The 25718-nt window shown below is 47.4% G+C and overlaps 1 protein-coding gene across 26 annotated transcripts in view; it reads left to right on the plus strand.

Moving 5' to 3' along the window:
- mapkap1 (MAPK associated protein 1) overlaps positions 1-25718 on the plus strand; it is a 144727-nt gene that overhangs the window by 25235 nt on the left and 93774 nt on the right. For all 26 annotated transcript variants that reach the window (XR_008142564.1, XR_008142544.1, XR_008142541.1 and 23 more), the window contains 2 exons: positions 10671-10843; positions 20817-20993. Coding sequence is in view for 1 of the 26 variants with exons in the window: in XM_052525087.1 (XP_052381047.1) it covers positions 10671-10843; positions 20817-20993 (350 nt within the window). In the remaining 25 variants the exon portion in view is untranslated. The remainder of the gene's footprint in view (positions 1-10670; positions 10844-20816; positions 20994-25718) is intronic.

Raw genomic sequence — 25718 nt, forward strand, 5'->3', positions numbered from 1 at the left:
AGTAGAGAAAAGCTCCATGAAGCTGGTCTCTCTACACACACACGAGTAGAGAAAAGCTCCATGAAGCTGGTCTCTCTGCACACGAGTAGAGAAAAGCTCCATGAAGCTGGTCTCTCTGCACACAAGTAGAGAAAAGCTCCATGAAGCTGGTCTCTCTGCACACACACAAGTAGAGAAAAGCTCCATGAAGCTGGTCTCTCTGCACACGAGTAGAGAAAAGCTCCATGAAGCTGGTCTCTCTTCACACAAGTAGAGAAAAGCTCCATGAAGCTGGTCTCTCTGCACACGAGTAGAGAAAAGCTCCATGAAGCTGGTCTCTCTACACACACACACACACGAGTAGAGAAAAGCTCCATGAAGCTGGTCTCTCTACACACACACACACACGAGTAGAGAAAAGCTCCATGAAGCTGGTCTCTCTGCACACACACAAGTAGAGAAAAGCTCCATGAAGCTGGTCTCTCTGCACACGAGTAGAGAAAAGCTCCATGAAGCTGGTCTCTCTTCGCACACGAGTAGAGAAAAGCTCCATGAAGCTGGTCTCTGCACACAAGTAGAGAAAAGCTCCATGAAGCTGGTCTCTCTACACACACACACGAGTAGAGAAAAGCTTCATGAAGCTGGTCTCTCTTCACACACGAGTAGAGAAAAGCTCCATGAAGCTGGTCTCTCTTCACACACGAGTAGAGAAAAGCTCCATGAAGCTGGTCTCTCTTCACACACAAGTAGAGAAAAGCTTCATGAAGCTGGTCTCTCTGCACACGAGTAGAGAAAAGCTCCATGAAGCTGGTCTCTGCACACAAGTAGAGAAAAGCTCCATGAAGCTGGTCTCTCTACACACACACACACACGAGTAGAGAAAAGCTCCATGAAGCTGGTCTCTGCACACGAGTAGAGAAAAGCTCCATGAAGCTGGTCTCTACACACACACACCACACACACACACACGAGTAGAGAAAAGCTCCATGAAGCTGGTCTGTTACTTTAGAAAATTGAGAATACACTCAACTCTTTTGCCATGTAATCTGTTCAGATCCTCTTCGTTTGGCTCATTGAGCTGTGAATGCCTGATGCCTGAGTGAAATAGATATCTCCCATCTGGAATAACATCAGCCAAAGAGGACCTGACATCCCTCATTTCAATACTACAGGTGACTCTCATTAACTGGAAAAGTTAAGAGATATTCTATGGTAACACAAATCAGTGGCCGAAGATTTAAATGAATTTAGACCTGTTGAAAAGATATGGAGGGTAGGCGAAAAGTAGGCAATATCGGTTTGTTTTTGGATGAGGAAAAAGCTAACGATAAGCCATTTCTTTAGAATTTACTGCCGGAGCTGGAAATCAACTGAAATGTGGGTTGTATAGGAAAAATGTCCCTGCTACATTTAAAAAGATTATCTTTCAATAACTTTGACAGAATTAAGTTTTTGTTGTTTATACTTCTCTTACCTCCTGTCTGCACCAATAACAATGACTTTTTAGTGGGACCTGGTTTGTCAAGGACTTCAGGAGTTGAGCTGTGAATGCCTGATGCCTGTGAAATAGATATCTCCCATCTGGAGGAAGACTAACTCCACTCTGCCACGGGAGGAGACTGACACCCCACTCTGCTCTCAGACGGGAGGAAGACTGACCCCACTCTAACTGGACGGGAGGAAGAGATACCCCACTCTGCTAACACAAATCAGTGGAGGAAGACTGAACCCCACTCTTAGACGGGAGGAAGACTGAACTCCACTCTGCTCTGTAAAAGATATGGAGGGTAGACTGGAAAAGAGGAACCCCATATCGGTTTGTTTTTGGATGAGGAAACTGAACTCCACTCTGCTCTGTAGACGGGAGGAAGACTAACCATTTCTTTAGAATTTACGGGAGGAAGACTGAACTCCACTGAAATGGGGGTTGTATAGACGGGAGGAAAATGAACTCCCCTGCTACATTTAAAAAGATTATCCCAATAACTTTGACAGAATTAAGTTTTTGGGAGGAAGACTGAACCCCACTCTGTCTGCGAGAGGAAGACTGAACTCCACTCTGCTCTGTAGTGGGACCTGGACTGAACTCCACTCTCCCAGGAGAGGAAGACTGAACCCACTCTGCTCCAGACGGGAGGAAGACTGAACCCACTCTGCTCTGTAGACGGGAGGAAGACTGAACCCCACTCTGCTCTGTAGACGGGAGGAAGACTGAACCCCACTCTGCTCCGTAGACGGGAGGAAGACTGAACTCCTCTGCTCCGTAGACGGGAGGAAGACTGAACCCACTCTGCTCTGTAGACGGGAGGAAGACTGAACCCCACTCTGCTCTGTAGACGGGAGGAAGACTGAACCCCACTCTGCTCCGTAGACGGGAGGAAGACTGAACTCCACTCTGCTCTGTAGACGGGAGGAAGACTGAACCCCACTCTGCTCTGTAGACGGGAGGAAGACTGAACCCCCACTCTGCTCTGTAGACGGGAGGAAGACTGAACCCCACTCTGCTCTGTAGACGGGAGGAAGACTGAACCCCACTCTGCTCTGTAGACGGGAGGAAGACTGAACCCCACTCTGCTCTGTAGACGGGAGGAAGACTGAACCCCACTCTGCTCCGTAGACGGGAGGAAGACTGAACTCCACTCTGCTCCGTAGACGGGAGGAAGACTGAACCCCACTCTGCTCTGTAGACGGGAGGAAGACTGAACCCCACTCTGCTCCGTAGACGGGAGGAAGACTGAACCCCACTCTGCTCCGTAGACGGGAGGAAGACTGAACTCCACTCTGCTCTGTAGACGGGAGGAAGACTGAACCCCACTCTGCTCCGTAGACGGGAGGAAGACTGAACCCCACTCTGCTCCGTAGACGGGAGGAAGACTGAACCTCACTGCTCCGTAGACGGGAGGAAGACTGAACTCCACTCTGCTCCGTAGACGGGAGGAAGACTGTGTAAAAGAGAAAGCAAGTAGCAAAAACAATAGATAATAGTTGCTTTCAACGTAGTCCCTGAACAGCTAGAGTCATATTCTAGATGACATCGGCACCTGTGCACACGGCATCGTCCGCCTGGGGGTGGGGTTGCTCGTCTATTCCCCAACCCCCCTCAGACGCATAGTCGAAGGCCCAGACACCAACCCCCCCCAACCAAAAAAAAACACATCAAGGCCCCAGCTTCCCCATCCTGACATTACCATAGCAACCACCCTGAGACTGTAGCCCGGCGACACAGGGACCAACTAATTATGGTGATGATTAGTGAAATGGAGTCTTGTGTATTTGATTCATCATCACCATGGAGACAGAAAACATCACAATCACTTTTTAACAGAACAAATACCTCTCGAGACTTCTTAAGGATTAATTGATGGTGGCACCGATGCATATTTCTCTTCTGTTGTGGACGCCATCCATCCAGGTTCTTTTCATTTTGCAACAGAGACAGTTTGAGGGCTTTTCTTTTTTTGGTTGAAGATTTGCATCTCACTTGAGAAATGAACCCATGTGTAGTGATCTCAAGATGTTTTGTTGTGGAGCATATCGATTGGATGAGTCCCCTCGTTGATTGGATGAGTGGTTGTGATATGACATGAGAGGCTATACCCTGGCATGCACTGTAAACCGTTTGTTCTCAATGCCCAGTTGTTAAACTTCAAGGTACTGTGTGTTAACTGATTAAAGCAGACACTTCACCACTAAGGCTGTCTATACACTATACAACTAGACTCTATTTTTGGCCAGTGTGCCGGTTCTCAAATCACATACAAATGGCTTGGGGGCCTGACTTCATTTTGTTACGTTAGCCTGACTTAATTTTGTTACGTTAGCCCGACTTCATTTTGTTACGTTAGCCTGACTTCATGCTGTTACGTTAGCCCGACTTCATTTTGTTACGTTAGCCCGACTTCATTTTGTTACGTTAGCCTGACTTCATGCTGTTACGGTAGCCTGACTTCATGCTGTTACGTTAGCCCGACTTCATGCTGTTACGTTAGCCCGACTTCATGCTGTTACGTTAGCACGACTTCATGCTGTTACGTTAGCCCGACTTCATGCTGTTACGTTAGCCCGACTTCATGCTGTTACGTTAGCCCGACTTCATGCTGTTACGTTAGCCCGACGTCATTTTGTTACGTTAGCCCGACTTCATTTTGTTACGTTAGCCCGACGACATGCTGTTACGTTAGCCCGATGTCATGCTGTTACGTTAGCCCGACGTAATTTTGTTACGTTAGCCCGACGTCATGCTGTTACGTTAGCCCGACGACATGCTGTTACGTTAGCCCGACGTCATGCTGTTACGTTAGCCCGACGACATGCTGTTACGTTAGCCCGACAACATGCTGTTACGTTAGCCCGACGTCATTTTGTTACGTTAGCCCGACGTCATGCTGTTACGTTAGCCCGACGTCATGCTGTTACGTTAGCCCGACGTCATGCTGTTACGTTAGCCCGACGTCATGCTGTTACGTTAGCCCGACGACATGCTGTTACGTTAGCCCGACGTCATGCTGTTACGTTAGCCCGACGACATGCTGTTACGTTAGCCCGACGTCATGCTGTTACGTTAGCCCGACGACATGCTGTTACGTTAGCCCGACAACATGCTGTTACGTTAGCCCGACGTCATTTTGTTACGTTAGCCCGACGTCATGCTGTTACGTTAGCCCGACGACATGCTGTTACGTTAGCCCGACGTCATGCTGTTACATTAGCCCGACATCATGCTGTTACGTTAGCCCGACGTCATGCTGTTACGTTAGCCCGACTCCATTTTGTTACGTTAGCCCGACGTCATTTTGTTACGTTATCCCGACTCCATTTTGTTACGTTATCCCGACTTCATTTTGTTACGTTAGCCCGACTCCATTTTGTTACGTTAGCCCGACTTCATTTTGTTACGTTAGCACAACTCCATGCTGTTACGTTAGCCCGACGTCATGCTGTTACGTTACCCGACGTCATTTTGTTACGTTAGCCCGACGACATGCTGTTACGTTAGCCCGACGACATGCTGTTACGTTAGCCCGACGACATGCTGTTACGTTAGCCCGACGACATGCTGTTACGTTAGCCCGAGGTCATGCTGTTACGTTAGCCCGACGTCATGCTGTTACGTTAGCCCGACGTCATTTTGTTACGTTAGCCCGAGGTCATGCTGTTACGTTAGCCCGACGTCATTTTGTTACGTTAGCCCGACGACATGCTGTTACGTTAGCCCGACGTCATGCTGTTACGTTAGTCCGACGACATGCTGGTACGTTAGCCCGACGTCATGCTGTTACGTTAGCCTGACTTCAATTCAAATTTTATTTGTCACGTGCCGAATACAACAGGTGTAGGTAGACCTTACCGTGAAATGCTTCCTTACAAGCCCTTAACCAACAATGCAGTAAATGGAGTTGAAATATTTACTAAATAAACTAAAGTAAAAAGTAACTCAATAAAGTAACAATGAGGCTATATACAGGGGGTACCGCTACCGAGTCAATGTGCGGGTGTACAGGTTAGTCGAGGTAATTTGTAAATGTCGGTAGGGGGTAAAGGAACTGTGCATAGATAATCAACAGCAAGTAGCAGCAGTGTAAAAACAAAGGGGGGGTGAATAGTCAGGGTGGCCATTTGATTAATTGTTCAGCAGTCTTATGGCTTGGGGTTAGAAGCTGTTAAGGAGCCTTTTGGTCCTAGACGTGGCGCTCCGGTACAGCTTGTTGAGTGGTAGCAGAGAGGACAGTCTATGACTTGGGTGACTGGAGTCTTTTGTGATGTACTGGGCCGTGCGCTCTACCCTCTGTAGCGCCTTACTGAGCGGATGCCGAGCAGTTGCCATAGCAGGCAGTGATGCAACCTGTCAGGATGCTCTTGATGGTGCAGCTGTAGAACTTTTTGAGGATCTGGGGACCCATGCCAAATCTTTCCAGTCTCCTGAGGGGGAAAAGGCGTAGTCGTGCCCTCTTCACGACTGTTTTGGTGTTTTTGGACCATGATTGTTTGTTGGTGATGTAGACACCAAGGAACTTGAAACTCTCGACCCGCTCCACTACATCCCCGTCGATCAGCTCCTTTGTCTTGCTCACATTGAGGGGCGGCAGGGTAGCCTAGTGGTTAGAGCGTTGGACTAGTAACCGGAAGGTTGCAAGTTCAAACCCCCGTGCTGATAAGGTCTGATAAGGTCGTTCTGCCCCTGAACAGGCAGTTAACCCAACCCGTTAATTAAAAAAATACAAAAATTGAGGGAGAGGTTGTTATCCTGCCACCACAATGCCAGGTCTTTGACCTCCTCCCTATAGGCTGTCTTATCGCTGTCGGTGATCAGGCCTACCACTGTTGTGTCGTCAGCAAACTTGATGATGGTGTTGGAGTCGTGCTTGGCCTTGCAGTCATGAGTGAACAGGGTGTACAGGAGCGGACTAAGCACGCACACCTGAGGGGCCCCCGTGTTGAGGGTCAGCTTGGCGGATGTGTTGTTGCCTACCCTTACCACCTGGGGGATCCAGGAAGTCCAGGATCCAGTTGCAGAGGGAGGTGTTTAGTCCCAGAGTCCTTAGCTTAGTGATGAGCTTTGTGGGCACTATGGTGTTGAATGCTGAGCTTACACTACCTTTCAAGAGTTTGGGGTCACTTAGAAATGTCCTTGTTTTTGAAAGAAAAGCAATTTTTGTAGTTTTTTGTTAATGTTGTAAATGACTTGTAGCTGGAAACGGCAGATTTATCTGGAATATCTACATAGGTGTACAGAGGCCCATTATCAGCAACCATCACTCCTGTGTTCCAATGGCACGTTGTGTTAGCTAATCCAAGTTTATCATTTTAAAGGCTAATTGATCATTGGAAAACCCTTTTGTAATTATGTTAGCACAGCTGAAAACTGTTGTGCTGATGTTTAAAGAAACAATACAACTGTCCTTCTTTAGACTAGTTGAGTATCTGGAGCATCAGCATTTGTGGGTTCGATTACAGGCTCAAAATGGCCAGAAACAAATAACTTTCTTCTGAAACTCATCAGTCTGTTCTTGTTGTGAGAAATGAAGGCTATTCCATGCAAGAAATTGCTAAGAAACTGAAGATCTCGTACAACGCTGTGTACTACTCCCTTCACAGAACAGCGCAAACTGACTCTCACCAGAATAGGTAGTGGGAGGCCCCGGTGCACAACTGAGCAAGGGGACAAGTACATTAGAGTGTCAAGTTTGAGAAACAGACGCCTCACAAGTCCTCAACTGGCAGCTTCATTAAATAGTACCCGCAAAACACCAGTCTCAACGTCAACAGTGAAGAGGCGACACCGGGATGCTGGCCTTCTAGGCAGAGTTGCAAAGAAAAGAACATCTCAGACTGGCCAATAAAAAGAAAAGATTAAGAATGGCAAAAGAACACGGACACTGGACAGAGGAACTCTGCCCAGAAGGCCAGCATCCCGGAGTCGCCTCCTCACTGTTGACGTTGAGACTGGACAGAGGAACTCTGCCTAGAAGGCCAGCATCCCGGAGTCGCCTCCTCATTGTTGACGTTGAGACTGGTGTTTTGCAAGTACCATTCTGGAGTTTTGCGGGTACAGTTTTCATCTGTGCTAATATAATTGCAAAAGGGTTTTCTAATGATCAATTATCCTTTTAAAATGATAAACTTGGATTAGCTAATACAACGTGCCATTGGAACACAGGAGTGATGGTTGCTGATAATGGGCCTCTGTACGCCTATGTAGATATTCCATAGAAAATCAGCCGTTTCCAGCAACAAAAGTCATTTACAACATTAACATTGTCTTCACTGTATTTCTGATCAATTTGATGTATATTTTAATGGACAAAAAAATGTGCTTGTCTTTAAAAAATAAGGACATTTCTCAGTGACCCCAAACTTTTGAACGGTAGTGTATGTGCTGAGTCGTACTCTGATGGATTCTGCCTAAAACAACAAATATCTTGCATAGTTTTGCATACTTAAGTCTTGCATAGTTTGTTTTGTTTCTGTATGTTGCATTGAAAGTGGCAAATATCGAGTTTATTCGATCGCAATTGCCACACTAAAGGGAAACGTGTTGATAGGGTTAATAACTAAGAGAGAGGGAAAAGTCTAGAAAGTTGAGTGAATTTCAATCTCATCCTTCTCTCCTTGTGATATTTGTTCTGCACAGCAGACCTGGGCGAACTGCGCTGCTGTCTCGGGGCAGTTTAGAGGGAACATTGGGTATGAACACTTTCCGAAGCCGTACTAAAACCCATGAGATTAAATTGATAGACCCGTGGAGGTTAAACTTATCGCCCTCTCTGTGGAATACATCACAGATATAGAGGGGAATTGTATAATTTCATTGTTGTGACAATAGAATGTCTTTTACTTAGCAACTGACAGAATTGTGGTCTGGTACACCTAGGAAATATGCCGTCTTGAACTTCGAGAGCATACCCAGTGCCTTGTTTTGTATTTAATTAAGGTAAGTGCACAGCACAATTTTGCGGACATAAAATCTGATGTCAACATTTATTTATTCCACCTGAAATTATATTTTAGTTTCCCTTTCAAATGTTGGTGCTGCTATGTTTTCCCCAGAGTTGTAATATGCCAGTAGATATTGAATTCTTCCTCCTTAGTAAGACAAGAGGATGGACTCGAGGCTAGACGGTGACTGCTTATCTTTTATGGGTTCCTTTTGTCGTGTAATGAAGTCCTTTATCAAATGCAGGGTCAGGAGAAAACACGGGCCTGAGCACAGAGCGGAGACGGAGCCTGGCGGCGCTGTTGTGATGATCACCATGCCGATGACGTCGCCACGCGCTCCTCTCTCTCCCCGGGACCACTGGAGCCTCTGAAAACATCTGGGCCCTTTGATGGGAAAAATTACGTTTTTGGTCCAAATGACTCTATAATTTGGCACTTCCAGTCAGTCGAAACGCTTGATGCATCATTATTCGCGGGTCAGTAGAAAAAGTGCCTGCAACTCGGGCTTTCTGGCATGATTAAAAAACTATAAATGCGTCATTTAAGAAATTGCCGCTGTCAACGGGAAGCACGATGCGTGCATAAAACCCATTATGTGGAGGAGCTAATGAAAGGCCTTTACCCCAAAAAATAATTTTAGTAATTTAATAAATAAATTGTGGAATTTATTGAATGCTGCTTGGCACTGAAGGGAGGTTGTTTTTTCTCTCCAAATACAGTAATGTATTATGTCCTATTTCCCCTCTAATGTATTGTTCCAGCAGAACTGATTTCTGGCTCCCATTTAATGAAGTACCATTTGGAAATGAGAACTTGTTCTCGATTTCCCTTTCTGATTGCATGTGGAAATGATAAATAAACGGTATAAAACCTACCCCCGTCTGATCCCTTTTGTGCAAAAAAAACCCCCCTCAGATTTCAACAGTATCACTTTTCAGTAGGACTAGTAACTCGTAGTCGGAGCTGTGCGTAGCACGTTGGGTTGACATTTTTATTGTGCTTAATCCTTTACAAAACATAGTTGATACACTGATAATATATGTACAGGGAATGTGGACAGTTTAAAAATACTGGTTGATCAAATGTTATAAAGCATTTCCTCAGATGGAAAAAATCTTACGAGAAACTGCTAGAAGAAACCTCTGTAATTGTTGTCTGTTCCTCTTCAGACACTTGGCAAAAAATCTCCTGGGGTCAAATTAATTTCCAGGCCTCAGCTTATTGAACCGTGCTGTCACCACGTATTACATTCAGCCCTGGGTCCTCCTCACACCTTGGCCCTCAAAGTTCTACCTGTTTTCAGCATCGCAAATAGCCTCCTCTTTCATTTTCTGACAGCTTACGGTTTTCCTTGTAGATTTGTCATTGTGCATCGTTTCATGCAAAAGCACTGGGGTGCTATTCTCCTTTGAATTAAATGGATCTAACTATTGTCTTCCTTTCTTTGCTGTAACTCTGTGATGTTCAACCGGCTCATTCCTAGGCACGGGAGGGACGCTATATTGTGTATTAATTCTAATTACTGGCTTGTCTTGGCCGCCCGAAGAGATGAGCTTAAACGTATGAATCAACAGACATGCATATGGGAGTCTTGATCTTTATCTCAGCTGGTCTACCCAATCATATCATGTAGACATTTTCGGTGGAGGCTTGGTCCGAGCTTCAACTAAGCAGCAGGCTTGCCACCATTTTTGTTAGTGTTCTGTGTAGAAATCCACATTCAGTGTGTCCACCTGTATGTTTATGGTGATATATTCTACGCTGGTTCCAGCTGATCTTCTGCCAGATAAATGAGCCTATAACACTTAAAAAAGGGACGTCATGTATCAAGCCCCTTGGAGCGATTAAACACACAGAGGCTGAGTTATAATGTACCCAGTTGTTCCTGATACGAGGACAAATGTCAATTATATTGCGGCTTACATTCTTTTTTAAAAATGTTTTTAAAGCCACAAGCAACTGTAATGTATTCAATGAAAGTCGTCTGCCAAAGAAAGGCTGGAGGACCTTACCACCAGCAATTATTTAGAGTAACTTATTGGTCCACAGTGCATTCATGTCAGGGGGAATCTTTTCATTATCAACCATTTGAACCTGAGATTTAACGTCAGCATTTTTGCATGCATTTAAATGGCAGTTATATACTTATTTTCCGTTAGACATATCCTCAGCTAGAATTTGACCGATAAGTGAATATGACGTTTAATGTACAGTGTAACATTACCTGTATCCCCCCTCCTTTTTCTCTCCTGCAGGGCCACGTAGGTACAACCGCAACCAAAAAAATTGACGTCTACCTCTCGATGCAGTCTGCACAGGAGAAACTGCATCCCATGATGGTGGTGACCATCGCCAATGCTCGGGTCCACGACCTCATTGGCCTCATCTGCTGGCAGTACACCAGCGAGGGCCGCGAACCCAAACTCAAGTGAGTGTCCATTGACAGTATGGCCTGTCCCAATTATCTACCCCCAAGTGTGCACTTGTTCAATATCTTTCTCTGATTTGAAAATAAATTACTGACATATGAAATATGGTGTAAACTCTTTCTAGCCCAGAGGTTTCTCACAGGCAGATCTCCCTCTAACCCAGGGGTTTCCATCAGGTAGATCTCCCTCTAACCCAGGGGTTTCTAATAGGTAGATCTCCCTCTAACCCAGGGGTTTCCATCAGGTAGATCTCCCTCTAACCCAGGGGTTTCCATCAGGTAGATCTCCCTCTAACCCAGGGGGTTCTATCAGGTAGATCTGCCTCTAACCCAGGGGGTTCTATCAGGTTGATCTCCCTCTAACCCAGGGGTTTCTAACAGGTAGATCTCCCTCTAACCCAGGGGTTTCCATCAGGTAGATCTCCCTCTAACCCAGGGGTTTCTAACAGGTAGATCTCCCTCTAACCCAGGGGGTTCTATCAGGTAGATCTCCCTCTAACCCAGGGGGTTCTATCAGGTAGATCTCCCTCTAACCCAGGGGTTTCTAACAGGTAGATCTCCCTCTAACCCAGGGGGTTCTCACAGGTAGATCTCCCTCTAACCCAGGGGTTTCCATCAGATAGATCTCCCTCTAACCCAGGGGTTTCCATCAGGTAGATCTCCCTCTAACCCAGGGGTTTCTAACAGGTAGATCTCCCTCTAGCCCAGGGGTTTCCCACAGGTAGATCTCCCTCTAGCCCAGGGGTTTCCCACAGGTAGATCTCCCTCTAACCCAGGGGTTTCCATCAGGTAGATCTCCCTCTAGCCCAGGGGTTTTCATCAGGTAGATCTCCCTCTAACCCAGGGGTTTCTAACAGGTAGATCTCCCTCTAGCCCAGGGGTTTCCCACAGGTAGATCTCCCTCTAGCCCAGGGGTTTCCCACAGGTAGATCTCCCTCTAACCCAGGGGTTTCCATCAGGTAGATCTCCCTCTAGCCCAGGGGTTTTCATCAGGTAGATCTCCCTCTAGCCCAGGGGGTTTTCATCAGGTAGATCTCCCTCTAACCCAGGGGTTTCCATCAGATAGATCTCCCTCTAACCCAGGGGTTTCCATCAGGTAGATCTCCCTCTAACCCAGGGGTTTCTAACAGGTAGATCTCCCTCTAGCCCAGGGGTTTCCCACAGGTAGATCTCCCTCTAGCCCAGGGGTTTCCCACAGGTAGATCTCCCTCTAACCCAGGGGTTTCCATCAGATAGATCTCCCTCTAACCCAGGGGTTTCCATCAGGTAGATCTCCCTCTAACCCAGGGGTTTCTAACAGGTAGATCTCCCTCTAGCCCAGGGGTTTCCCACAGGTAGATCTCCCTCTAGCCCAGGGGTTTCCCACAGGTAGATCTCCCTCTAACCCAGGGGTTTCCATCAGGTAGATCTCCCTCTAGCCCAGGGGTTTTCATCAGGTAGATCTCCCTCTAGCCCAGGGGGTTCTCACAGGTAGATCTCCCTCTAACCCAGGGGTTTCCATCAGGTAGATCTCCCTCTAGCTCAGGGGTTTCTCACAGGTAGATCTCCCTCTAGCCCAGGGGTTTCTCACAGGTAGATCTCCCTCTAGCCCAGGGGTTTCTCACAGGTAGATCTCCCTCTAGCTCAGGGGTTTCTCACAGGTAGATCTCCCTCTAGCCCAGGGGTTTCCATCAGGTAGATCTCCCTCTAGCCCAGGGGTTTCCATCAGGTAGATCTCCCTCTAGCCCAGGGGTTTCCATCAGGTAGATCTCCCTCTAGCCCAGGGGTTTCCATCAGGTAGATCTCCCTCTAGCCCAGGGGTTTCTCACAGGTAGATCTCCCTCTAACCCAGGGGTTTCCATCAGGTAGATCTCCCTCTAGCCCAGGGGTTTCTCACAGGTAGATCTCCCTCTAGCCCAGGGGTTTCTCACAGGTAGATCTCCCTCTAGCTCAGGGGTTTCTCACAGGTAGATCTCCCTCTAGCCCAGGGGTTTCCATCAGGTAGATCTCCCTCTAGCCCAGGGGTTTCCATCAGGTAGATCTCCCTCTAGCCCAGGGGTTTCTCACAGGTAGATCTCCCTCTAGCCCAGGGGTTTCCATCAGGTAGATCTCCCTCTAACCCAGGGGTTTCTAACAGGTAGATCTCCCTCTAGCCCAGGGGTTTCTCACAGGTAGATCTCCCTCTAGCCCAGGGGTTTCTCACAGGTAGATCTCCCTTTAGCCCAGGGGTTTCTCACAGGTAGATCTCCCTCTAGCCCAGGGGTTTCTCACAGGTAGATCTCCCTCTAGCCCAGGGGTTTCTCACAGGTAGATCTCCCTCTAGCCCAGGGGTTTCTCACAGGTAGATCTCCCTCTAGCCCAGGGGTTTCTCACAGGTAGATCTCCCTCTAGCCCAGGGGTTTCTCACAGGTAGATCTCCCTCTAGCCCAGGGGTTTCTCACAGGTAGATCTCCCTCTAGCCCAGGGGTTTCCATCAGGTAGATCTCCCTCTAGCCCAGGGGTTTCTAACAGGTAGATCTCCCTCTAGCCCAGGGGTTTCTAACAGGTAGATCTCCCTCTAGCCCAGGGGTTTCCATCAGGTAGATCTCCCTCTAGCCCAGGGGTTTCTAACAGGTAGATCTCCTTCTAGCCCAGGGGTTTCTAACAGGTAGATCTCCCTCTAACCCAGGGGTTTCCCACAGGTAGATCTCCCTCTAGCCCAGGGGTTTCTCACAGGTAGATCTCCCTCTAGCCCAGGGGTTTCCATCAGGTAGATCTCCCTCTAGCCCAGGGGTTTCTAACAGGTAGATCTCCCTCTAGCCCAGGGGTTTCTAACAGGTAGATCTCCCTCTAGCCCAGGGGTTTCCATCAGGTAGATCTCCCTCTAGCCCAGGGGTTTCTAACAGGTAGATCTCCCTCTAACCCAGGGGTTTCTAACAGGTAGATCTCCCTCTAGCCCAGGGGTTTCCATCAGGTAGATCTCCCTCTAGCCCAGGGGTTTCTAACAGGTAGATCTCCCTCTAGCCCAGGGGTTTCTCACAGGTAGATCTCCCTCTAGCCCAGGGGACTAACCATAGCTCTCAGCTCCCCTATGAGTATCTCACCAAGCAATTCTGAAAGTACATGGATTTTTCTTTTTATGTGTTCCATCGCAAACTGCCATAAACATATAGCTCCCGCCTTCTATCCAATCAGATGCCACATTGACATTATCCTACCCCTGCTTAGCCACTATTGGCTTAAAAAAAGCCAAATGTAACAATATTGTGGTTTGTCTATTTGGGGTGCAGAGTTGTCTTTCGATGCTATTTAATGATGACCATCTTATGGGTAGACAAAGACTTTCCCCCGAAACCTTCTCAATTAAATATTAACTTCAAAGTAGACTTACCGGACAGAAAGACATCATGAATATTTATATGGATTAAGTGGCCATTGTTTTTGCACATTCTGCCAGGACGTGTGCTGTATCGGTCGACCTGACAGAAACATCACTAAGACCGACACGTTCCTCTTTCTAAATACCCCCCCACAAAAGTCTGACCTCCAAAATCGCTCTTCTGGTGTGATTTAGGCATTGACATGGACTCAGAACATGCATTTTAGTTGTTTCTCTATGAATAATTGTAATTTTGAGAGTCAAATATAATTTTATGCGGCCTCTTAGTGTTTTATTGTCCATTATTTGACAAGGTATATTAAAAGATAACATGTCTCTTGTACACCAAGGCCTCGGGCAAGAGTTGCAGGGTAGAGAAGTATATGCCTATTTGAAATAGAATTGCAGCTTGGGGACCCCTTGCCCTAGCCTATGCTTCCAGTAATTCAATGCTTTTAGACTTGTGGGAAGTAGTGACCACTCAAACAAAAAATACACCAACATAATTTACGAAAATACAAACACAAAAATGACAATATAGTAACAATACGAACTAGTGGATGTATTTGAGCCATGGTTGGGGTCAGCGCAGAAACCGAAAGTCCAAAAGATTGAGGAATATTGTCATTTCAGGTTTACTTGCCGAACTCACTGAATTTAAAATGGAATTGACCCCAACCCTGATTTGAACAGAAAATACTTTCTTTGGATAATCATCTGTCTGTGATATCTGGTCTAATGTGTTCCCCTATCGATCGCCAGCGTCTCATCATCACAACACTAAGATTTCTCCCCTTGTTTACTTGAATAGTCTCCACGGTTCACACAATCAACCGTGGAAGAATGCAACTCCTCGGTCTGTGGCACAACATCAGGATTTATTAGATAGCCAGTCTGAAAGTGGATACTGTTTGGGGGGGGGGCAGAGAAAGAATGCATAATAAGAGAGAGGGGGGTGTAACAAAACAACAACAACACACCCAGCCAGCACAAAGCCCAATGTGGACAGTTGGGAGGTTGAGGTGGGACATGAGTGGCATAGCAATGAGCCTTTAGTCCCCTGGAGGGCCCTGCCACACACAGTGAAGAGGAAGGGATGAGAAGGAGAGAAGAGGTACAGATCAAGGATGATAGGGGGTACACTCACCCCTCCTTTCTGTAGAAATGACATGACCTTTGAACCCCCCACCACCACCTAAAGCAGTTCTTGTCCCTAGGGAAGAGCACTGGGCCACTATGATAATGGATCTGATGAAGGCTGGAGACAGTGGAGAGCTCTAGGTGCTGAGATGCAGTGCGTAGATGAACTCTGAGAGTGCTGAGTGGTTACAAGGCGTTATTCGCTAGCTACGCCAGAGTTCATATTAGAAACAAAAAATACCAAGTCGCTCTTTATAATGGGTGCAAATTAGAAAGTTCTTCGTTAACTTGGCACCTCTACATAGATAATGAAATTGACGTGCTGGCCATTCCAATGAAAAGTGTTTGATATTTAAAAGAAGGTAGCAAATGAGTCCTTGGTCCCCTGGAGGCCCTGCCACATGCAGAGGAGAGGAACAGATAGAGGGTACAATCACCCCTCCCTTCTGTGGAAATGACATGACCTTTGACCCCCACCACCACCAAATTGCAGAATAAAGAAAGACTGAAGGGATGAGGTGGAGTGATTGTTGTTTTACAAATGTTGTTGTCTTTACTGTTAGGTAAATTATTAAAGTTAGCAGTTTGTTAAGCGTGTGTGAATCAATACGCCACGTTCATGAAGAGCGCTATTAGTGGAAGATGTGTTTCTCTGAATGTAGGCGGAGCACAAATACCCTTGAGACGAGATGGTTTGCAAATAGAATATACAGTCTCTTTCAAAGTTTTATCTCTCTGTACTTATCTTCTAATTTCTAGAACAGTACTTGTGACTTGTGGCTCGAGGGATGCTTGTCTTTACTCTCTTGTCTTTCGGGAAACAGTGAGTGTTTGTACGACAGGGAACCAGACGAGACGATGTGTTGTGAGAATGACTGAAAGAGGTGGGAGGAGCGAGTGAAAAGAGAGAGGGAAAGTGGTACAGGGATAATTGTGGTACAGTCGGTGTTGGGTGGGGAAACTGACTTGTCGGATGGATTTGCGATTTTCCCGTCCCACCCTCTCTATCGCCCCCTCTCCTCTCCACCCCTCTCTCCTCTCCACCCTCTCTCTCTCCTCTCCACCCCTCTCTCCTCTCCACCCTCTCTCTCTCCTCTCCACCCTCTCTCTCCTCTCCACCCTCTCTCTCTCCTCTCCACCCTCTCTCTCTCCTCTCCACTCTCTGCTCTCCACCCCCTCTCTCCTCTCCACCCTCTCTCTCTCCTCTCCACCCTCTCTCTCCTCTCCACCCTCTCTCTCCTCTCCACCCTCTCTCTCTCCTCTCCACTCTCTCCTCTCCACCCCCTCTCTCCTCTCCACCCTCTCTCTCCTCTCCACCCTCCCCCTCTCCTCTCCACCCCTTCTCTCCTCTCCACCCCCTCTCTCCTCTCCACCCTCCCTCTCTCCTCTCCACCCTCTCTCTCTCCTCTCCACCCTCTCTCTCTCCTCTCCACCCTCTCTCTCTCTCCTCTCCACCCTCTCTCTCTCTCCTCTCCACCCTCTCTCTCTCTCCTCTCCCCCCTCTCTCTCTCTCCTCTCCACCCTCTCTCTCTCTCTCCTCTCCACCCTCTCTCTCTCTCCTCTCCACACTCTCTCTCTCTTCTCTCCACCCCTCTCTCTCCTCTCCACCCCCTCTCTCTCTCCTCTCCACCCCCTCTCTCCTCTCCACCCTCTCTCTCCTTTCCACCCCCTCTCTCCTCTCCACCCTCTCTCTCTCTCTCTCCCTGCCTCCCTCGCTCCACCTGCTCTCTCTCTCTCTCTTTCTTTCTGTCTCTCTGTCTCTGTCTGTCTGGGTGACAGACTGGCTGACAGGATGTCTTTACTGTTATGACCAGCACCACCAGACTGACTGACAGGATGTCTTTACTGTTAGGGCCAGCACCACCAGACTGACTGACAGATAGGACCAGCACCACCAGACTGACTGACAGGATGTCTTTTACTGTTAGGACCAGCACCACCCGACTGACTGACAGGATGTCTTTACTGTTAGGGCCAGCACCACCCGACTGACTGACAGGTAGGACCAGCACCACCAGACTGACTGACAGGATGTCTTTACTGTTAGGACCAGCACCACCCGACTGACTGACAGGATGTCTTTACTGTTAGGGCTAGCACCACCAGACTGACTGACAGGATGTCTTTTACTGTTAGGACCAGCACCACCAGACTGACTGACCGGATGTCTTTACTGTTAGGACCAGCACCACCTGACTGACTGACAGGTAGGACCAGCACCACCAGACTGGCTGACAGGATGTCTTTACTGTTCTGAGTATGTTGTCTATCACTAGCAGCACCATATCACCAGGTAACATTCTGAGTATGTTGTCTATCACTAGCAGCACCATATCACCAGGTAACATTCTGAGTATGTTGTCTATCACTAGCAGCACCATATCACCAGGTATCATTCTGAGTATGTTGTCTATCACTAGCAGCACCATATCACCAGATAATATTCTGAGTATGTTGTCTATCACTAGCAGCACCATATCACCAGGTAACACTCTGAGTATGTGTAAATGTACTTGGTGAATCGAATTCTGAAGTGATGGAAAGAAAGGCTTTTGGAGGGATACTGAGCTCTCTGCGTTCCCAGACCCCCAAGTTGTTCCATTCTATACACCCCACTAGAACAAGCCCCTCTCTGTTGTCTCCATTTTAATTACCCTCTCTTTTAATTGCCCCGACGGCGTAAATCGTGTCGCTGTTTGTTTTGTTCAGTGTCTGTCATTGTTACTTTCCAAAGCTGGGGGCGGTCGTAGCCCCTCTGTAAGGTTTTCATGGAAACCGTGAATGGAGGCCAAGATGGTGCTTCAGGGGGTTGGGGTAGGGCAGAGTGTGGGGACTCTTTAGGGGGTAGGGCAGAGTGTGGGGACTCTTTAGGGGGTAGGGCAGAGTGTGGGGACTCTTTAGGGGGTAGGGCAGAGTGTGGGGACTCTTTAGGGGGTAGGGCAGAGTGTGGTGACTCTTTAGGGGGTGGAGTAGGGGCGGAGAGAGGGGACTAGGGGGTGGAGTGGGGCGGAGAGAGGGGACTAGGGGTGGAGTGGGGCGGAGAGAAGAGACTAGGGGGTGGAGTGGGGCGGAGAGAAGAGACTAGGGGGTGGAGTGGGGCGGAGAGAAGAGAGTAGGGGGTGGAGTGGGGCGGAGAGAGGGGGCTAGGGGGTGGAGTGGGGCGGAGAGAAGAGGCTAGGGGGTGGAGTGGGGCGGAGAGAAGAGACTAGGGGGTGGAGTGGGGCGGAGAGAAGAGACTAGGGGGTGGAGTGGGGTGGAGAGAGGGGACTAGGGGGTGGAGTGGGACGGAGAGAAGAGACTAGGGGGTGGAGTGGGGTGGAGAGAGGGGACTAGGGGGTGGAGTGGGGCGGAGAGAAGAGTCTTGGCAAGTCAGTTAAGAACAAATTCATATTTACAATGACACCCTACACCGGCCAAACCTGGACACGCCGCTGGGCCAATTGTGCACCGCCCTGTGGTACTCCCAATCACGGCCAGTTGTGATACAGCCTGGGTTCGAACCAGGGTCTCGAAGGACACCTCTAGCACTGAGAGAGAGGTTATGGACAAAAGTGTTGCTGACAGGATTGCGTGGACTGTTTTAAAGTGTGTGCACACACACACACACTCAAAAGTACATACACAAATGCATGCACTGAACTCCATTTCACTTTAACAGAGTTTGGCTTCACGGTCACTTTGCTAGCAGATCTATTCTTTATTCACTGATGTAACAAATATTAAATATTGTCACTCTCTTTTTCTCTCATCCTCCCTGTTTCTGTCCCTCCTCCCTCCCTCTCATCCTCCCTGTTTCTGTCCCTCCCTCCTACCTCTCATCCTCCCTGTTTCTGTCCCTCCCTCCTACCTCTCATCCTCCCTGTTTCTGTCCCTCCCTCCTACCTCTCATCCTCCCTGTTTCTGTCCCTCCTCCCTCCCTCTCATCCTCCCTGTTTCTGTCCCTCCCTCCTCCCTCTCATCCTCCCTGTTTCTGTCCCTCCTACCTCCCTCTCATATCCTGCTTTTTGTTCTCTTTTCTGTCTCTATATTTCTCTGTTTCTCTTTCTTTCCTATCCTCCCTCTTTCTCTCTCAACCCTCTGCCTCTCCCCCTGTTTTTTCTCTCTCTCTCTCTCCTATCCTTCCTCTCTCTCTCCCCCCTGTTTTTTTCTCTCTCTCTCCTATCCTTCCTCTCTCTCTCCCCCCTGTTTTTTCTCTCTCTCTCTCCTATCCTTCCTCTCTCTCTCCCCCCTGGTTTTTCTCTCTCTCTCTCCTATCCTTCCTCTCTCTCTCCCCCCTGTTTTTTCTCTCTCTCTCTCCTATCCTTCCTCTCTCTCTACCCCCTGTTTTTTTCTCTCTCTCTCCTATCCTTCCTCTCTCTCTCCCCCTGTTTTTTCTCTCTCTCCTATCCTTCCTCTCTCTCTCCCCCCGTTTTTTTCTCTCTCCTATCCTTCCCTCTCTCTCTCCCCCCTGTTTTTTCTCTCTCTCTCCTATCCTTCCTCTCTCTCTCTCCCCCCTGTTTTTTTCTCTCTCTCTCCTATCCTTCCTCTCTCTCTCCCCCCTGTTTTTTTCTCTCTCTCTCCTATCCTTCCTCTCTCTCTCCCCCCTGTTTTTTCTCTCTCTCTCCTATCCTTCCTCTCTCTCTCCCCCCTGTTTTTTCTCTCTCTCTCTCCTATCCTTCCTCTCTCTCTCCCCCCTGTTTTTTCTCTCTCTCTCTCCTATCCTTCCCTCTCTCTCCCCCTGTTTTCTCTCTCTCTCTCCTATCCTTCCTCTCTCTCTCTCCCCCTGTTTTTTTCTCTCTCTCTCTCTCTCCTATCCTTCCTCTCTCTCCCCCTGTTTTTTCTCTCTCTCTCTCCTATCCTTCCTCTCTCTCTCCCCCCTGTTTTTTCTCTCTCTCTCTCTCACCCCTGTTTTTTCTCTCTCTCTCTCTCCTATCCTTCCTCTCTCTCTCCCCCCTGTTTTTTCTCTCTCTCTCTCCTATCCTTCCTCTCTCTCTCCCCCTGTTTTTTCTCTCTCTCTCTCCTATCCTCCCTCTCTCTCCCCCCTGTTTTTTCTCTCTCTCTCTCCTATCCTTCCTCTCTCCCCCTGTTTTTTCTCTCTCTCTCTCTCCTATCCTTCCTCTCTCTCTCCCCCCTGTTTTTTCTCTCTCTCTCGCCTATCCTTCCTCTCTCTCTCCCCCCTGTTTTTTCTCTCTCTCTCTCTCCTATCCTTCCTCTCTCTCTCCTATCCTTCCTCTCTCTCTCCCCCTGTTTTTCTCTCTCTCTCTCCTATCCTTCCTCTCTCTCTCCCCCCTGTTTTTTCTCTCTCTCTCTCTCTCTCTCTCCTATCCTTCCTCTCTCTCTCCCCCCTGTTTTTTCTCTCTCTCTCTCCTATCCTTCCTCTCTCTCTCCCCCCTGTTTTTTCTCTCTCTCTCTCTCTCTCCTATCCTTCCTCTCTCTCTCCCCCCTGTTTTTTCTCTCTCTCTCTCCTATCCTTCCTCTCTCTCTCCCCCCTGTTTTTTTTCTCTCTCTCTCCTCCAGTGAGAACGTGAATGCATACTGCCTCCACATAGCAGAGGATGACGGGGAGGTGGACACAGACTTCCCCCCTTTGGACTCCAATGAGCCCATCCACAAGTTTGGTTTCAGCACTCTGGCCCTGGTCGAGAAGTACTCGTCCCCCGGCCTGGCCGCCAAGCAGTCCCTCTTTGTACGAATGTAAGTCCTATAAAGAAACCATAACATAGTCCTTCCTTTGGCTCAGTTGGGAGAGCATAGCGCTAGCAACGCTACGGTTCTGGATTCAGGGCGTGTAGCCTTGCGGTTAAGAGAGTTGGGCCAGTAACTGAAAGATCGCAGGTTCGAATCCCCAAGCCGACAAAGTAGAATATGTGCCGTTCTGCCCTTGAGCAGGGCAGTTAACCCCAAACAACAACTACTCCCCGGCTGCTGATGACGTGAATGTCAATTTAAAAAATATATAAAAAATATTAAACTGTTTCCATCCCTAGATTTGACACCCCTAGATTTGACATCCCTAGATTTGACATCCCTAGATTTCAACACCTACTTTTTTAAAATCTTGAGACTGAGTTAAGATTGTTAAGGGGGAAGAAGGAAAACAGTACCAGGCAATCCTTTTTAGGGTCTATTTCCACTCAAACAGCATGCAATTCACATGGTGCTTTTCTTGGAGCAAAGCAAACTGCTGGCCAAGGGAACGTTATAAGGGAACATGTGGCCTCCATATTAGCTGTTAAACACGAAAAACAGAAGAATATGAGATTTTAGCCAGGCTTTGTAATACAGTTGATCTGTAGATTCCACCTGTCAAACCTTCACTGATTGATTGTGCACACAAAAAACATTTGGACACACACACACACGCACACAGTTATTATGCCCCATAACCAAGAGCCACATACATGGTGACGATGAAATGCTGTTACCCCGGATGGACATATTATTTATCCAATATGTATTTTTTCTCATAAGACCATTTGTCAAGCAATTTGTAAGCAGAGTCCAAATACAGTGCTTCGTCCGTCCGATAAGCAGTCCGTAATGACAGTCTGATTAAAACGAGCAATCAGATTCTGATTATGCATTTCCTCCAGCTTATAATTATAGGCCGTTTTCAATTTCAAAAGCTTTTCACTTTCACATACCTTTCTTTTTTCTTCTCCTCTTCGGCTCTGTTTTTCAGCAGAGGAAAAGTGTAAAGGCCTAAGAATTCTGAAAGCCTTGCCAAAGTGAAAAAGTGAAAGCCAATCAAAAAAAAAGTTTAAAAAAAAAGAACCCTCCTCCTACCCAATGAGAAATGTGTATTTTGTCAGTCGCAAATCCAGGAAAGGAAACAACCACCTCCCCATCACCAAGTCTCCTCCTCCTCCTCTCCCACCACCCTTTATTTCCCCGAATATTCATCACAGCGATCACAATGATTCAAGTCCAGATGTCAAGCTGTAAACTCGTGTTGTACGGTGTATTACGCTCTACATTTTTCAGCTCTGACTCGGTTTCCTTTTTGGCACAGGACCCTGTCTGGAAACCAGTCCCCCTTTTTACCCTGTTTGGAAACCAGTCTCCCGTTTCTCTCCCTCCTCCCGAGGAACACTTTGTTTATTGAATTGGATAAATGAATTGGCTAGTCATTAAGTATGACATGGTTATATCAGGCTTAAGTTATCAAGGTAGATTTTGCGTTGTTGTGTTTTAATCTCTGTGTAATAAAATATGTTAATCTCTGTGAGAGTGGGTTTAGGAGATGTTAATCTCTGTGAGAGTGGGTCTAGGAGATGTTAATCTCTGTGAGAGTGGGTCTAGGAGATGTTAATCTCTGTGAGAGTGGGTCTAGGAGATGTTAATCTCTGTGAGAGTGGGTCTAGGAGATGTTAATCTCTCTGTGAGAGTGGGTCTAGGAGATGTTAATCTCTCTGTGAGAGTGGGTCTAGGAGATGTTAATCTCTCTGTGAGAGTGGGTCTAGGAGATGTTCATCTCTCTGTGAGAGTGGGTCTAGGAGATGTTCATCTCTGTGTGAGTATTAAGCCAGCTGAAGTGACACAACCTCAGCCCGACATGTGGTCATCTTTTCCTCTGTCAAGTACATGGAAAACGTCTCTCGGTTCTTTGGAATCAATTTCAGGTATTTATTAAAGGCTGTGGAAGGAGTGATTTGCTTTGGTTTGTGGAGAATTTGGGTCAGCCCTTACCATACTGTTAATTTCATGGACGGTTAAAGAGGAGAGCATCGAACTTGCCTTTGAAAACTTCTAGAAACTTTGAATGGATGTTTTTGAAATCAAGTTTAACCAATCCAAGATTAGCTCTAGCCTCCTCATTCTCAACAATACTGATGTCAATAGGAATTTTCAGATCTGCCCTCAACTTTCTCTGATTGTCCTCAGTTAGAACAGTTTACCCCCCCCAGTTAGAACAGTTTACCCCCCCAGTTAGAACAGTTTACCCCCAGTGAGAACAGTTTACCCCCAGTGAGAACAGTTTACCCCCAGTTAGAACAGTTTACCCCCAGTTTGAACAGTTTACCCCCAGTTTGAACAGTTTACCCCCAGTTAGAACAGTTTACCCCCAGTTAGAACAGTTTACCCCCAGTGAGAACAGTTTACCCCCAGCGAGAACAGTTTACCCCCAGCGAGAACAGTTTACCCCCAGCGAGAACAGTTTACCCCCAGTGAGAACAGTTTACCCCCAGTTAGAACAGTTTACCCCCAGTTTGAACAGTTTACCCCCAGTTTGAACAGTTTACCCCCAGTTTGAACAGTTTACCCTCAGTTAGAACAGTTTACCCCCCCAGTTAGAACAGTTTACCCTCAGTTAGAACAGTTTACCCCCAGTTAGAACAGTTTAACCCCCAGTTAGAACAGTTTAACCCCCAGTTAGAACAGTTTAACCCCCCAGTTAGAACAGTTTAACCCCCCAGTTAGAACAGTTTAACCCCCCAGTTAGAACAGTTTACCCTCAGTTAGAACAGTTTACCCTCAGTTAGAACAGTTTACCCTCAGTTAGAACAGTTTACCCCCAGTTAGAACAGTTTAACCCCCAGTGAGGACAGTTTAACCCCCCAGTGAGGACAGTTTACCCCCCCAGTTGGAACAGTTTACCCCCAGTTAGAACAGTTTACCCCCAGTTAGAACAGTTTACCCTCAGTTAGAACAGTTTACCCCCCCCCCAGTTAGAACAGTTTACCCCCAGTTTGAACAGTTTACCCCCAGTTTGAACAGTTTACCCCCAGTTTGAACAGTTTACCCCCAGTTTGAACAGTTTACCCCCAGTTTGAACAGTTTACCCCCAGTTTGAACAGTTTACCCCCAGTTTGAACAGTTTACCCTCAGTTAGAAAGTTAGAACAGTTTACCCCCCCCCCCAGTTAGAACAGTTTAACCCCAGTTAGAACAGTTTACCCCCAGTTAGAACAGTTTACCCCCAGTTTGAACAGTTTACCCACAGTTTGAACAGTTTACCCACAGTTTGAACAGTTTACCCACAGTTTGAACAGTTTACCCACAGTTTGAACAGTTTACCCCCAGTTAGAACAGTTTACCCCCAGTTAGAACAGTTTACCCCCAGTTAGAACAGTTTACCCCCAGTTAGAACAGTTTACCCACAGTTTGAACAGTTTACCCACAGTTTGAACAGTTTACCCCCAGTTTGAACAGTTTACCCCCAGTTTGAACAGTTTACCCCCAGTTAGAACAGTTTACCCTCAGTTAGAACAGTTTACCCCCAGTTAGAACAGTTTACCCCCAGTTAGAACAGTTTACCCCCAGTTAGAACAGTTTACCCCCAGTTAGAACAGTTTACCCTCAGTTAGAACAGTTTACCCTCAGTTAGAACAGTTCACCCCCAGTTAGAACAGAGTACCCCCTTTGAGCGGTTTACCCCCTTTGAGCGGTTTACCCCCTTTGAGCGGTTTACCCCCTTTGAGCGGTTTACCCCCTTTGAGCGGTTTACCCCCAGTTGGAGCAGTTTACCCCCAGTTGGAGCAGTTTACCCCCTTTGAGCAGTTTACCCCCTTTGAGCAATTTACCCCCTTTGAGCAGTTTACCCCCTTTGAGCAGTTTACCCCCAGTTGGAGCAGTTTACCCCAGTTTGAACAATTTACCCCCAGTTTGAACAGTTTACCCCCAGTTTGAACAGTTTACCCCCAGTTTGAACAGCTTACCCTCAGTTTGAACAGTTTACCCTCAGTTAGAACAGTTTACCCCCCAGTTAGAACAGTTTACCCCCAGTTAGAACAGTTTACCCCAGTTAGAACAGTTTACCCCTAGTTTGAACAGTTTACCCCCAGTTTGAACAGTTTACCCCCAGTTTGAACAGTTTACCCTCAGTTAGAACAGTTTACCCCCCCCCCAGTTAGAACAGTTTACCCCCAGTTTGAACAGTTTACCCCAGTTTGAACAGTTTACCCCCAGTTTGAACAGTTTACCCCCAGTTTGAACAGTTTACCCCCAGTTTGAACAGTTTACCCCCAGTTAGAACCGTTTACCCTCAGTTAGAACAGTTTACCCCGAGTTAGAACAGTTTACCCCCAGTTAGAACAGTTTACCCCCAGTTAGAACAGTTTACCCTCAGTTAGAACAGTTTACCCTCAGTTAGAACAGTTTACCCCAAGTTAGAACAGTTTACCCCCCCAGTTAGAACAGAGTACCCCCCTTTGAGCAGTTTACCCCCTTTGAGCAGTTTACCCCCTTTGAGCAGTTTACCCCCCTTTGAGCGGTTTACCCCCTTTGAGCGGTTTACCCCAGTTGGAGCAGTTTACCCCCAGTTGGAGCAGTTTACCCCCAGTTGGAGCAGTTTACCCCCTTTGAGCAGTTTACCCCCCTTTGAGCAGTTTACCCCCCTTTGAGCAGTTTACCCCCCTTTGAGCAGTTTACCCCCCTTTGAGCAGTTTACCCCCAGTTTGAACAGTTTACCCCCAGTTTG

Source organism: Oncorhynchus keta, chromosome 9 (genome assembly GCF_023373465.1).
Source record: "Oncorhynchus keta strain PuntledgeMale-10-30-2019 chromosome 9, Oket_V2, whole genome shotgun sequence".
Classification (NCBI taxonomy): domain Eukaryota; kingdom Metazoa; phylum Chordata; class Actinopteri; order Salmoniformes; family Salmonidae; genus Oncorhynchus; species Oncorhynchus keta.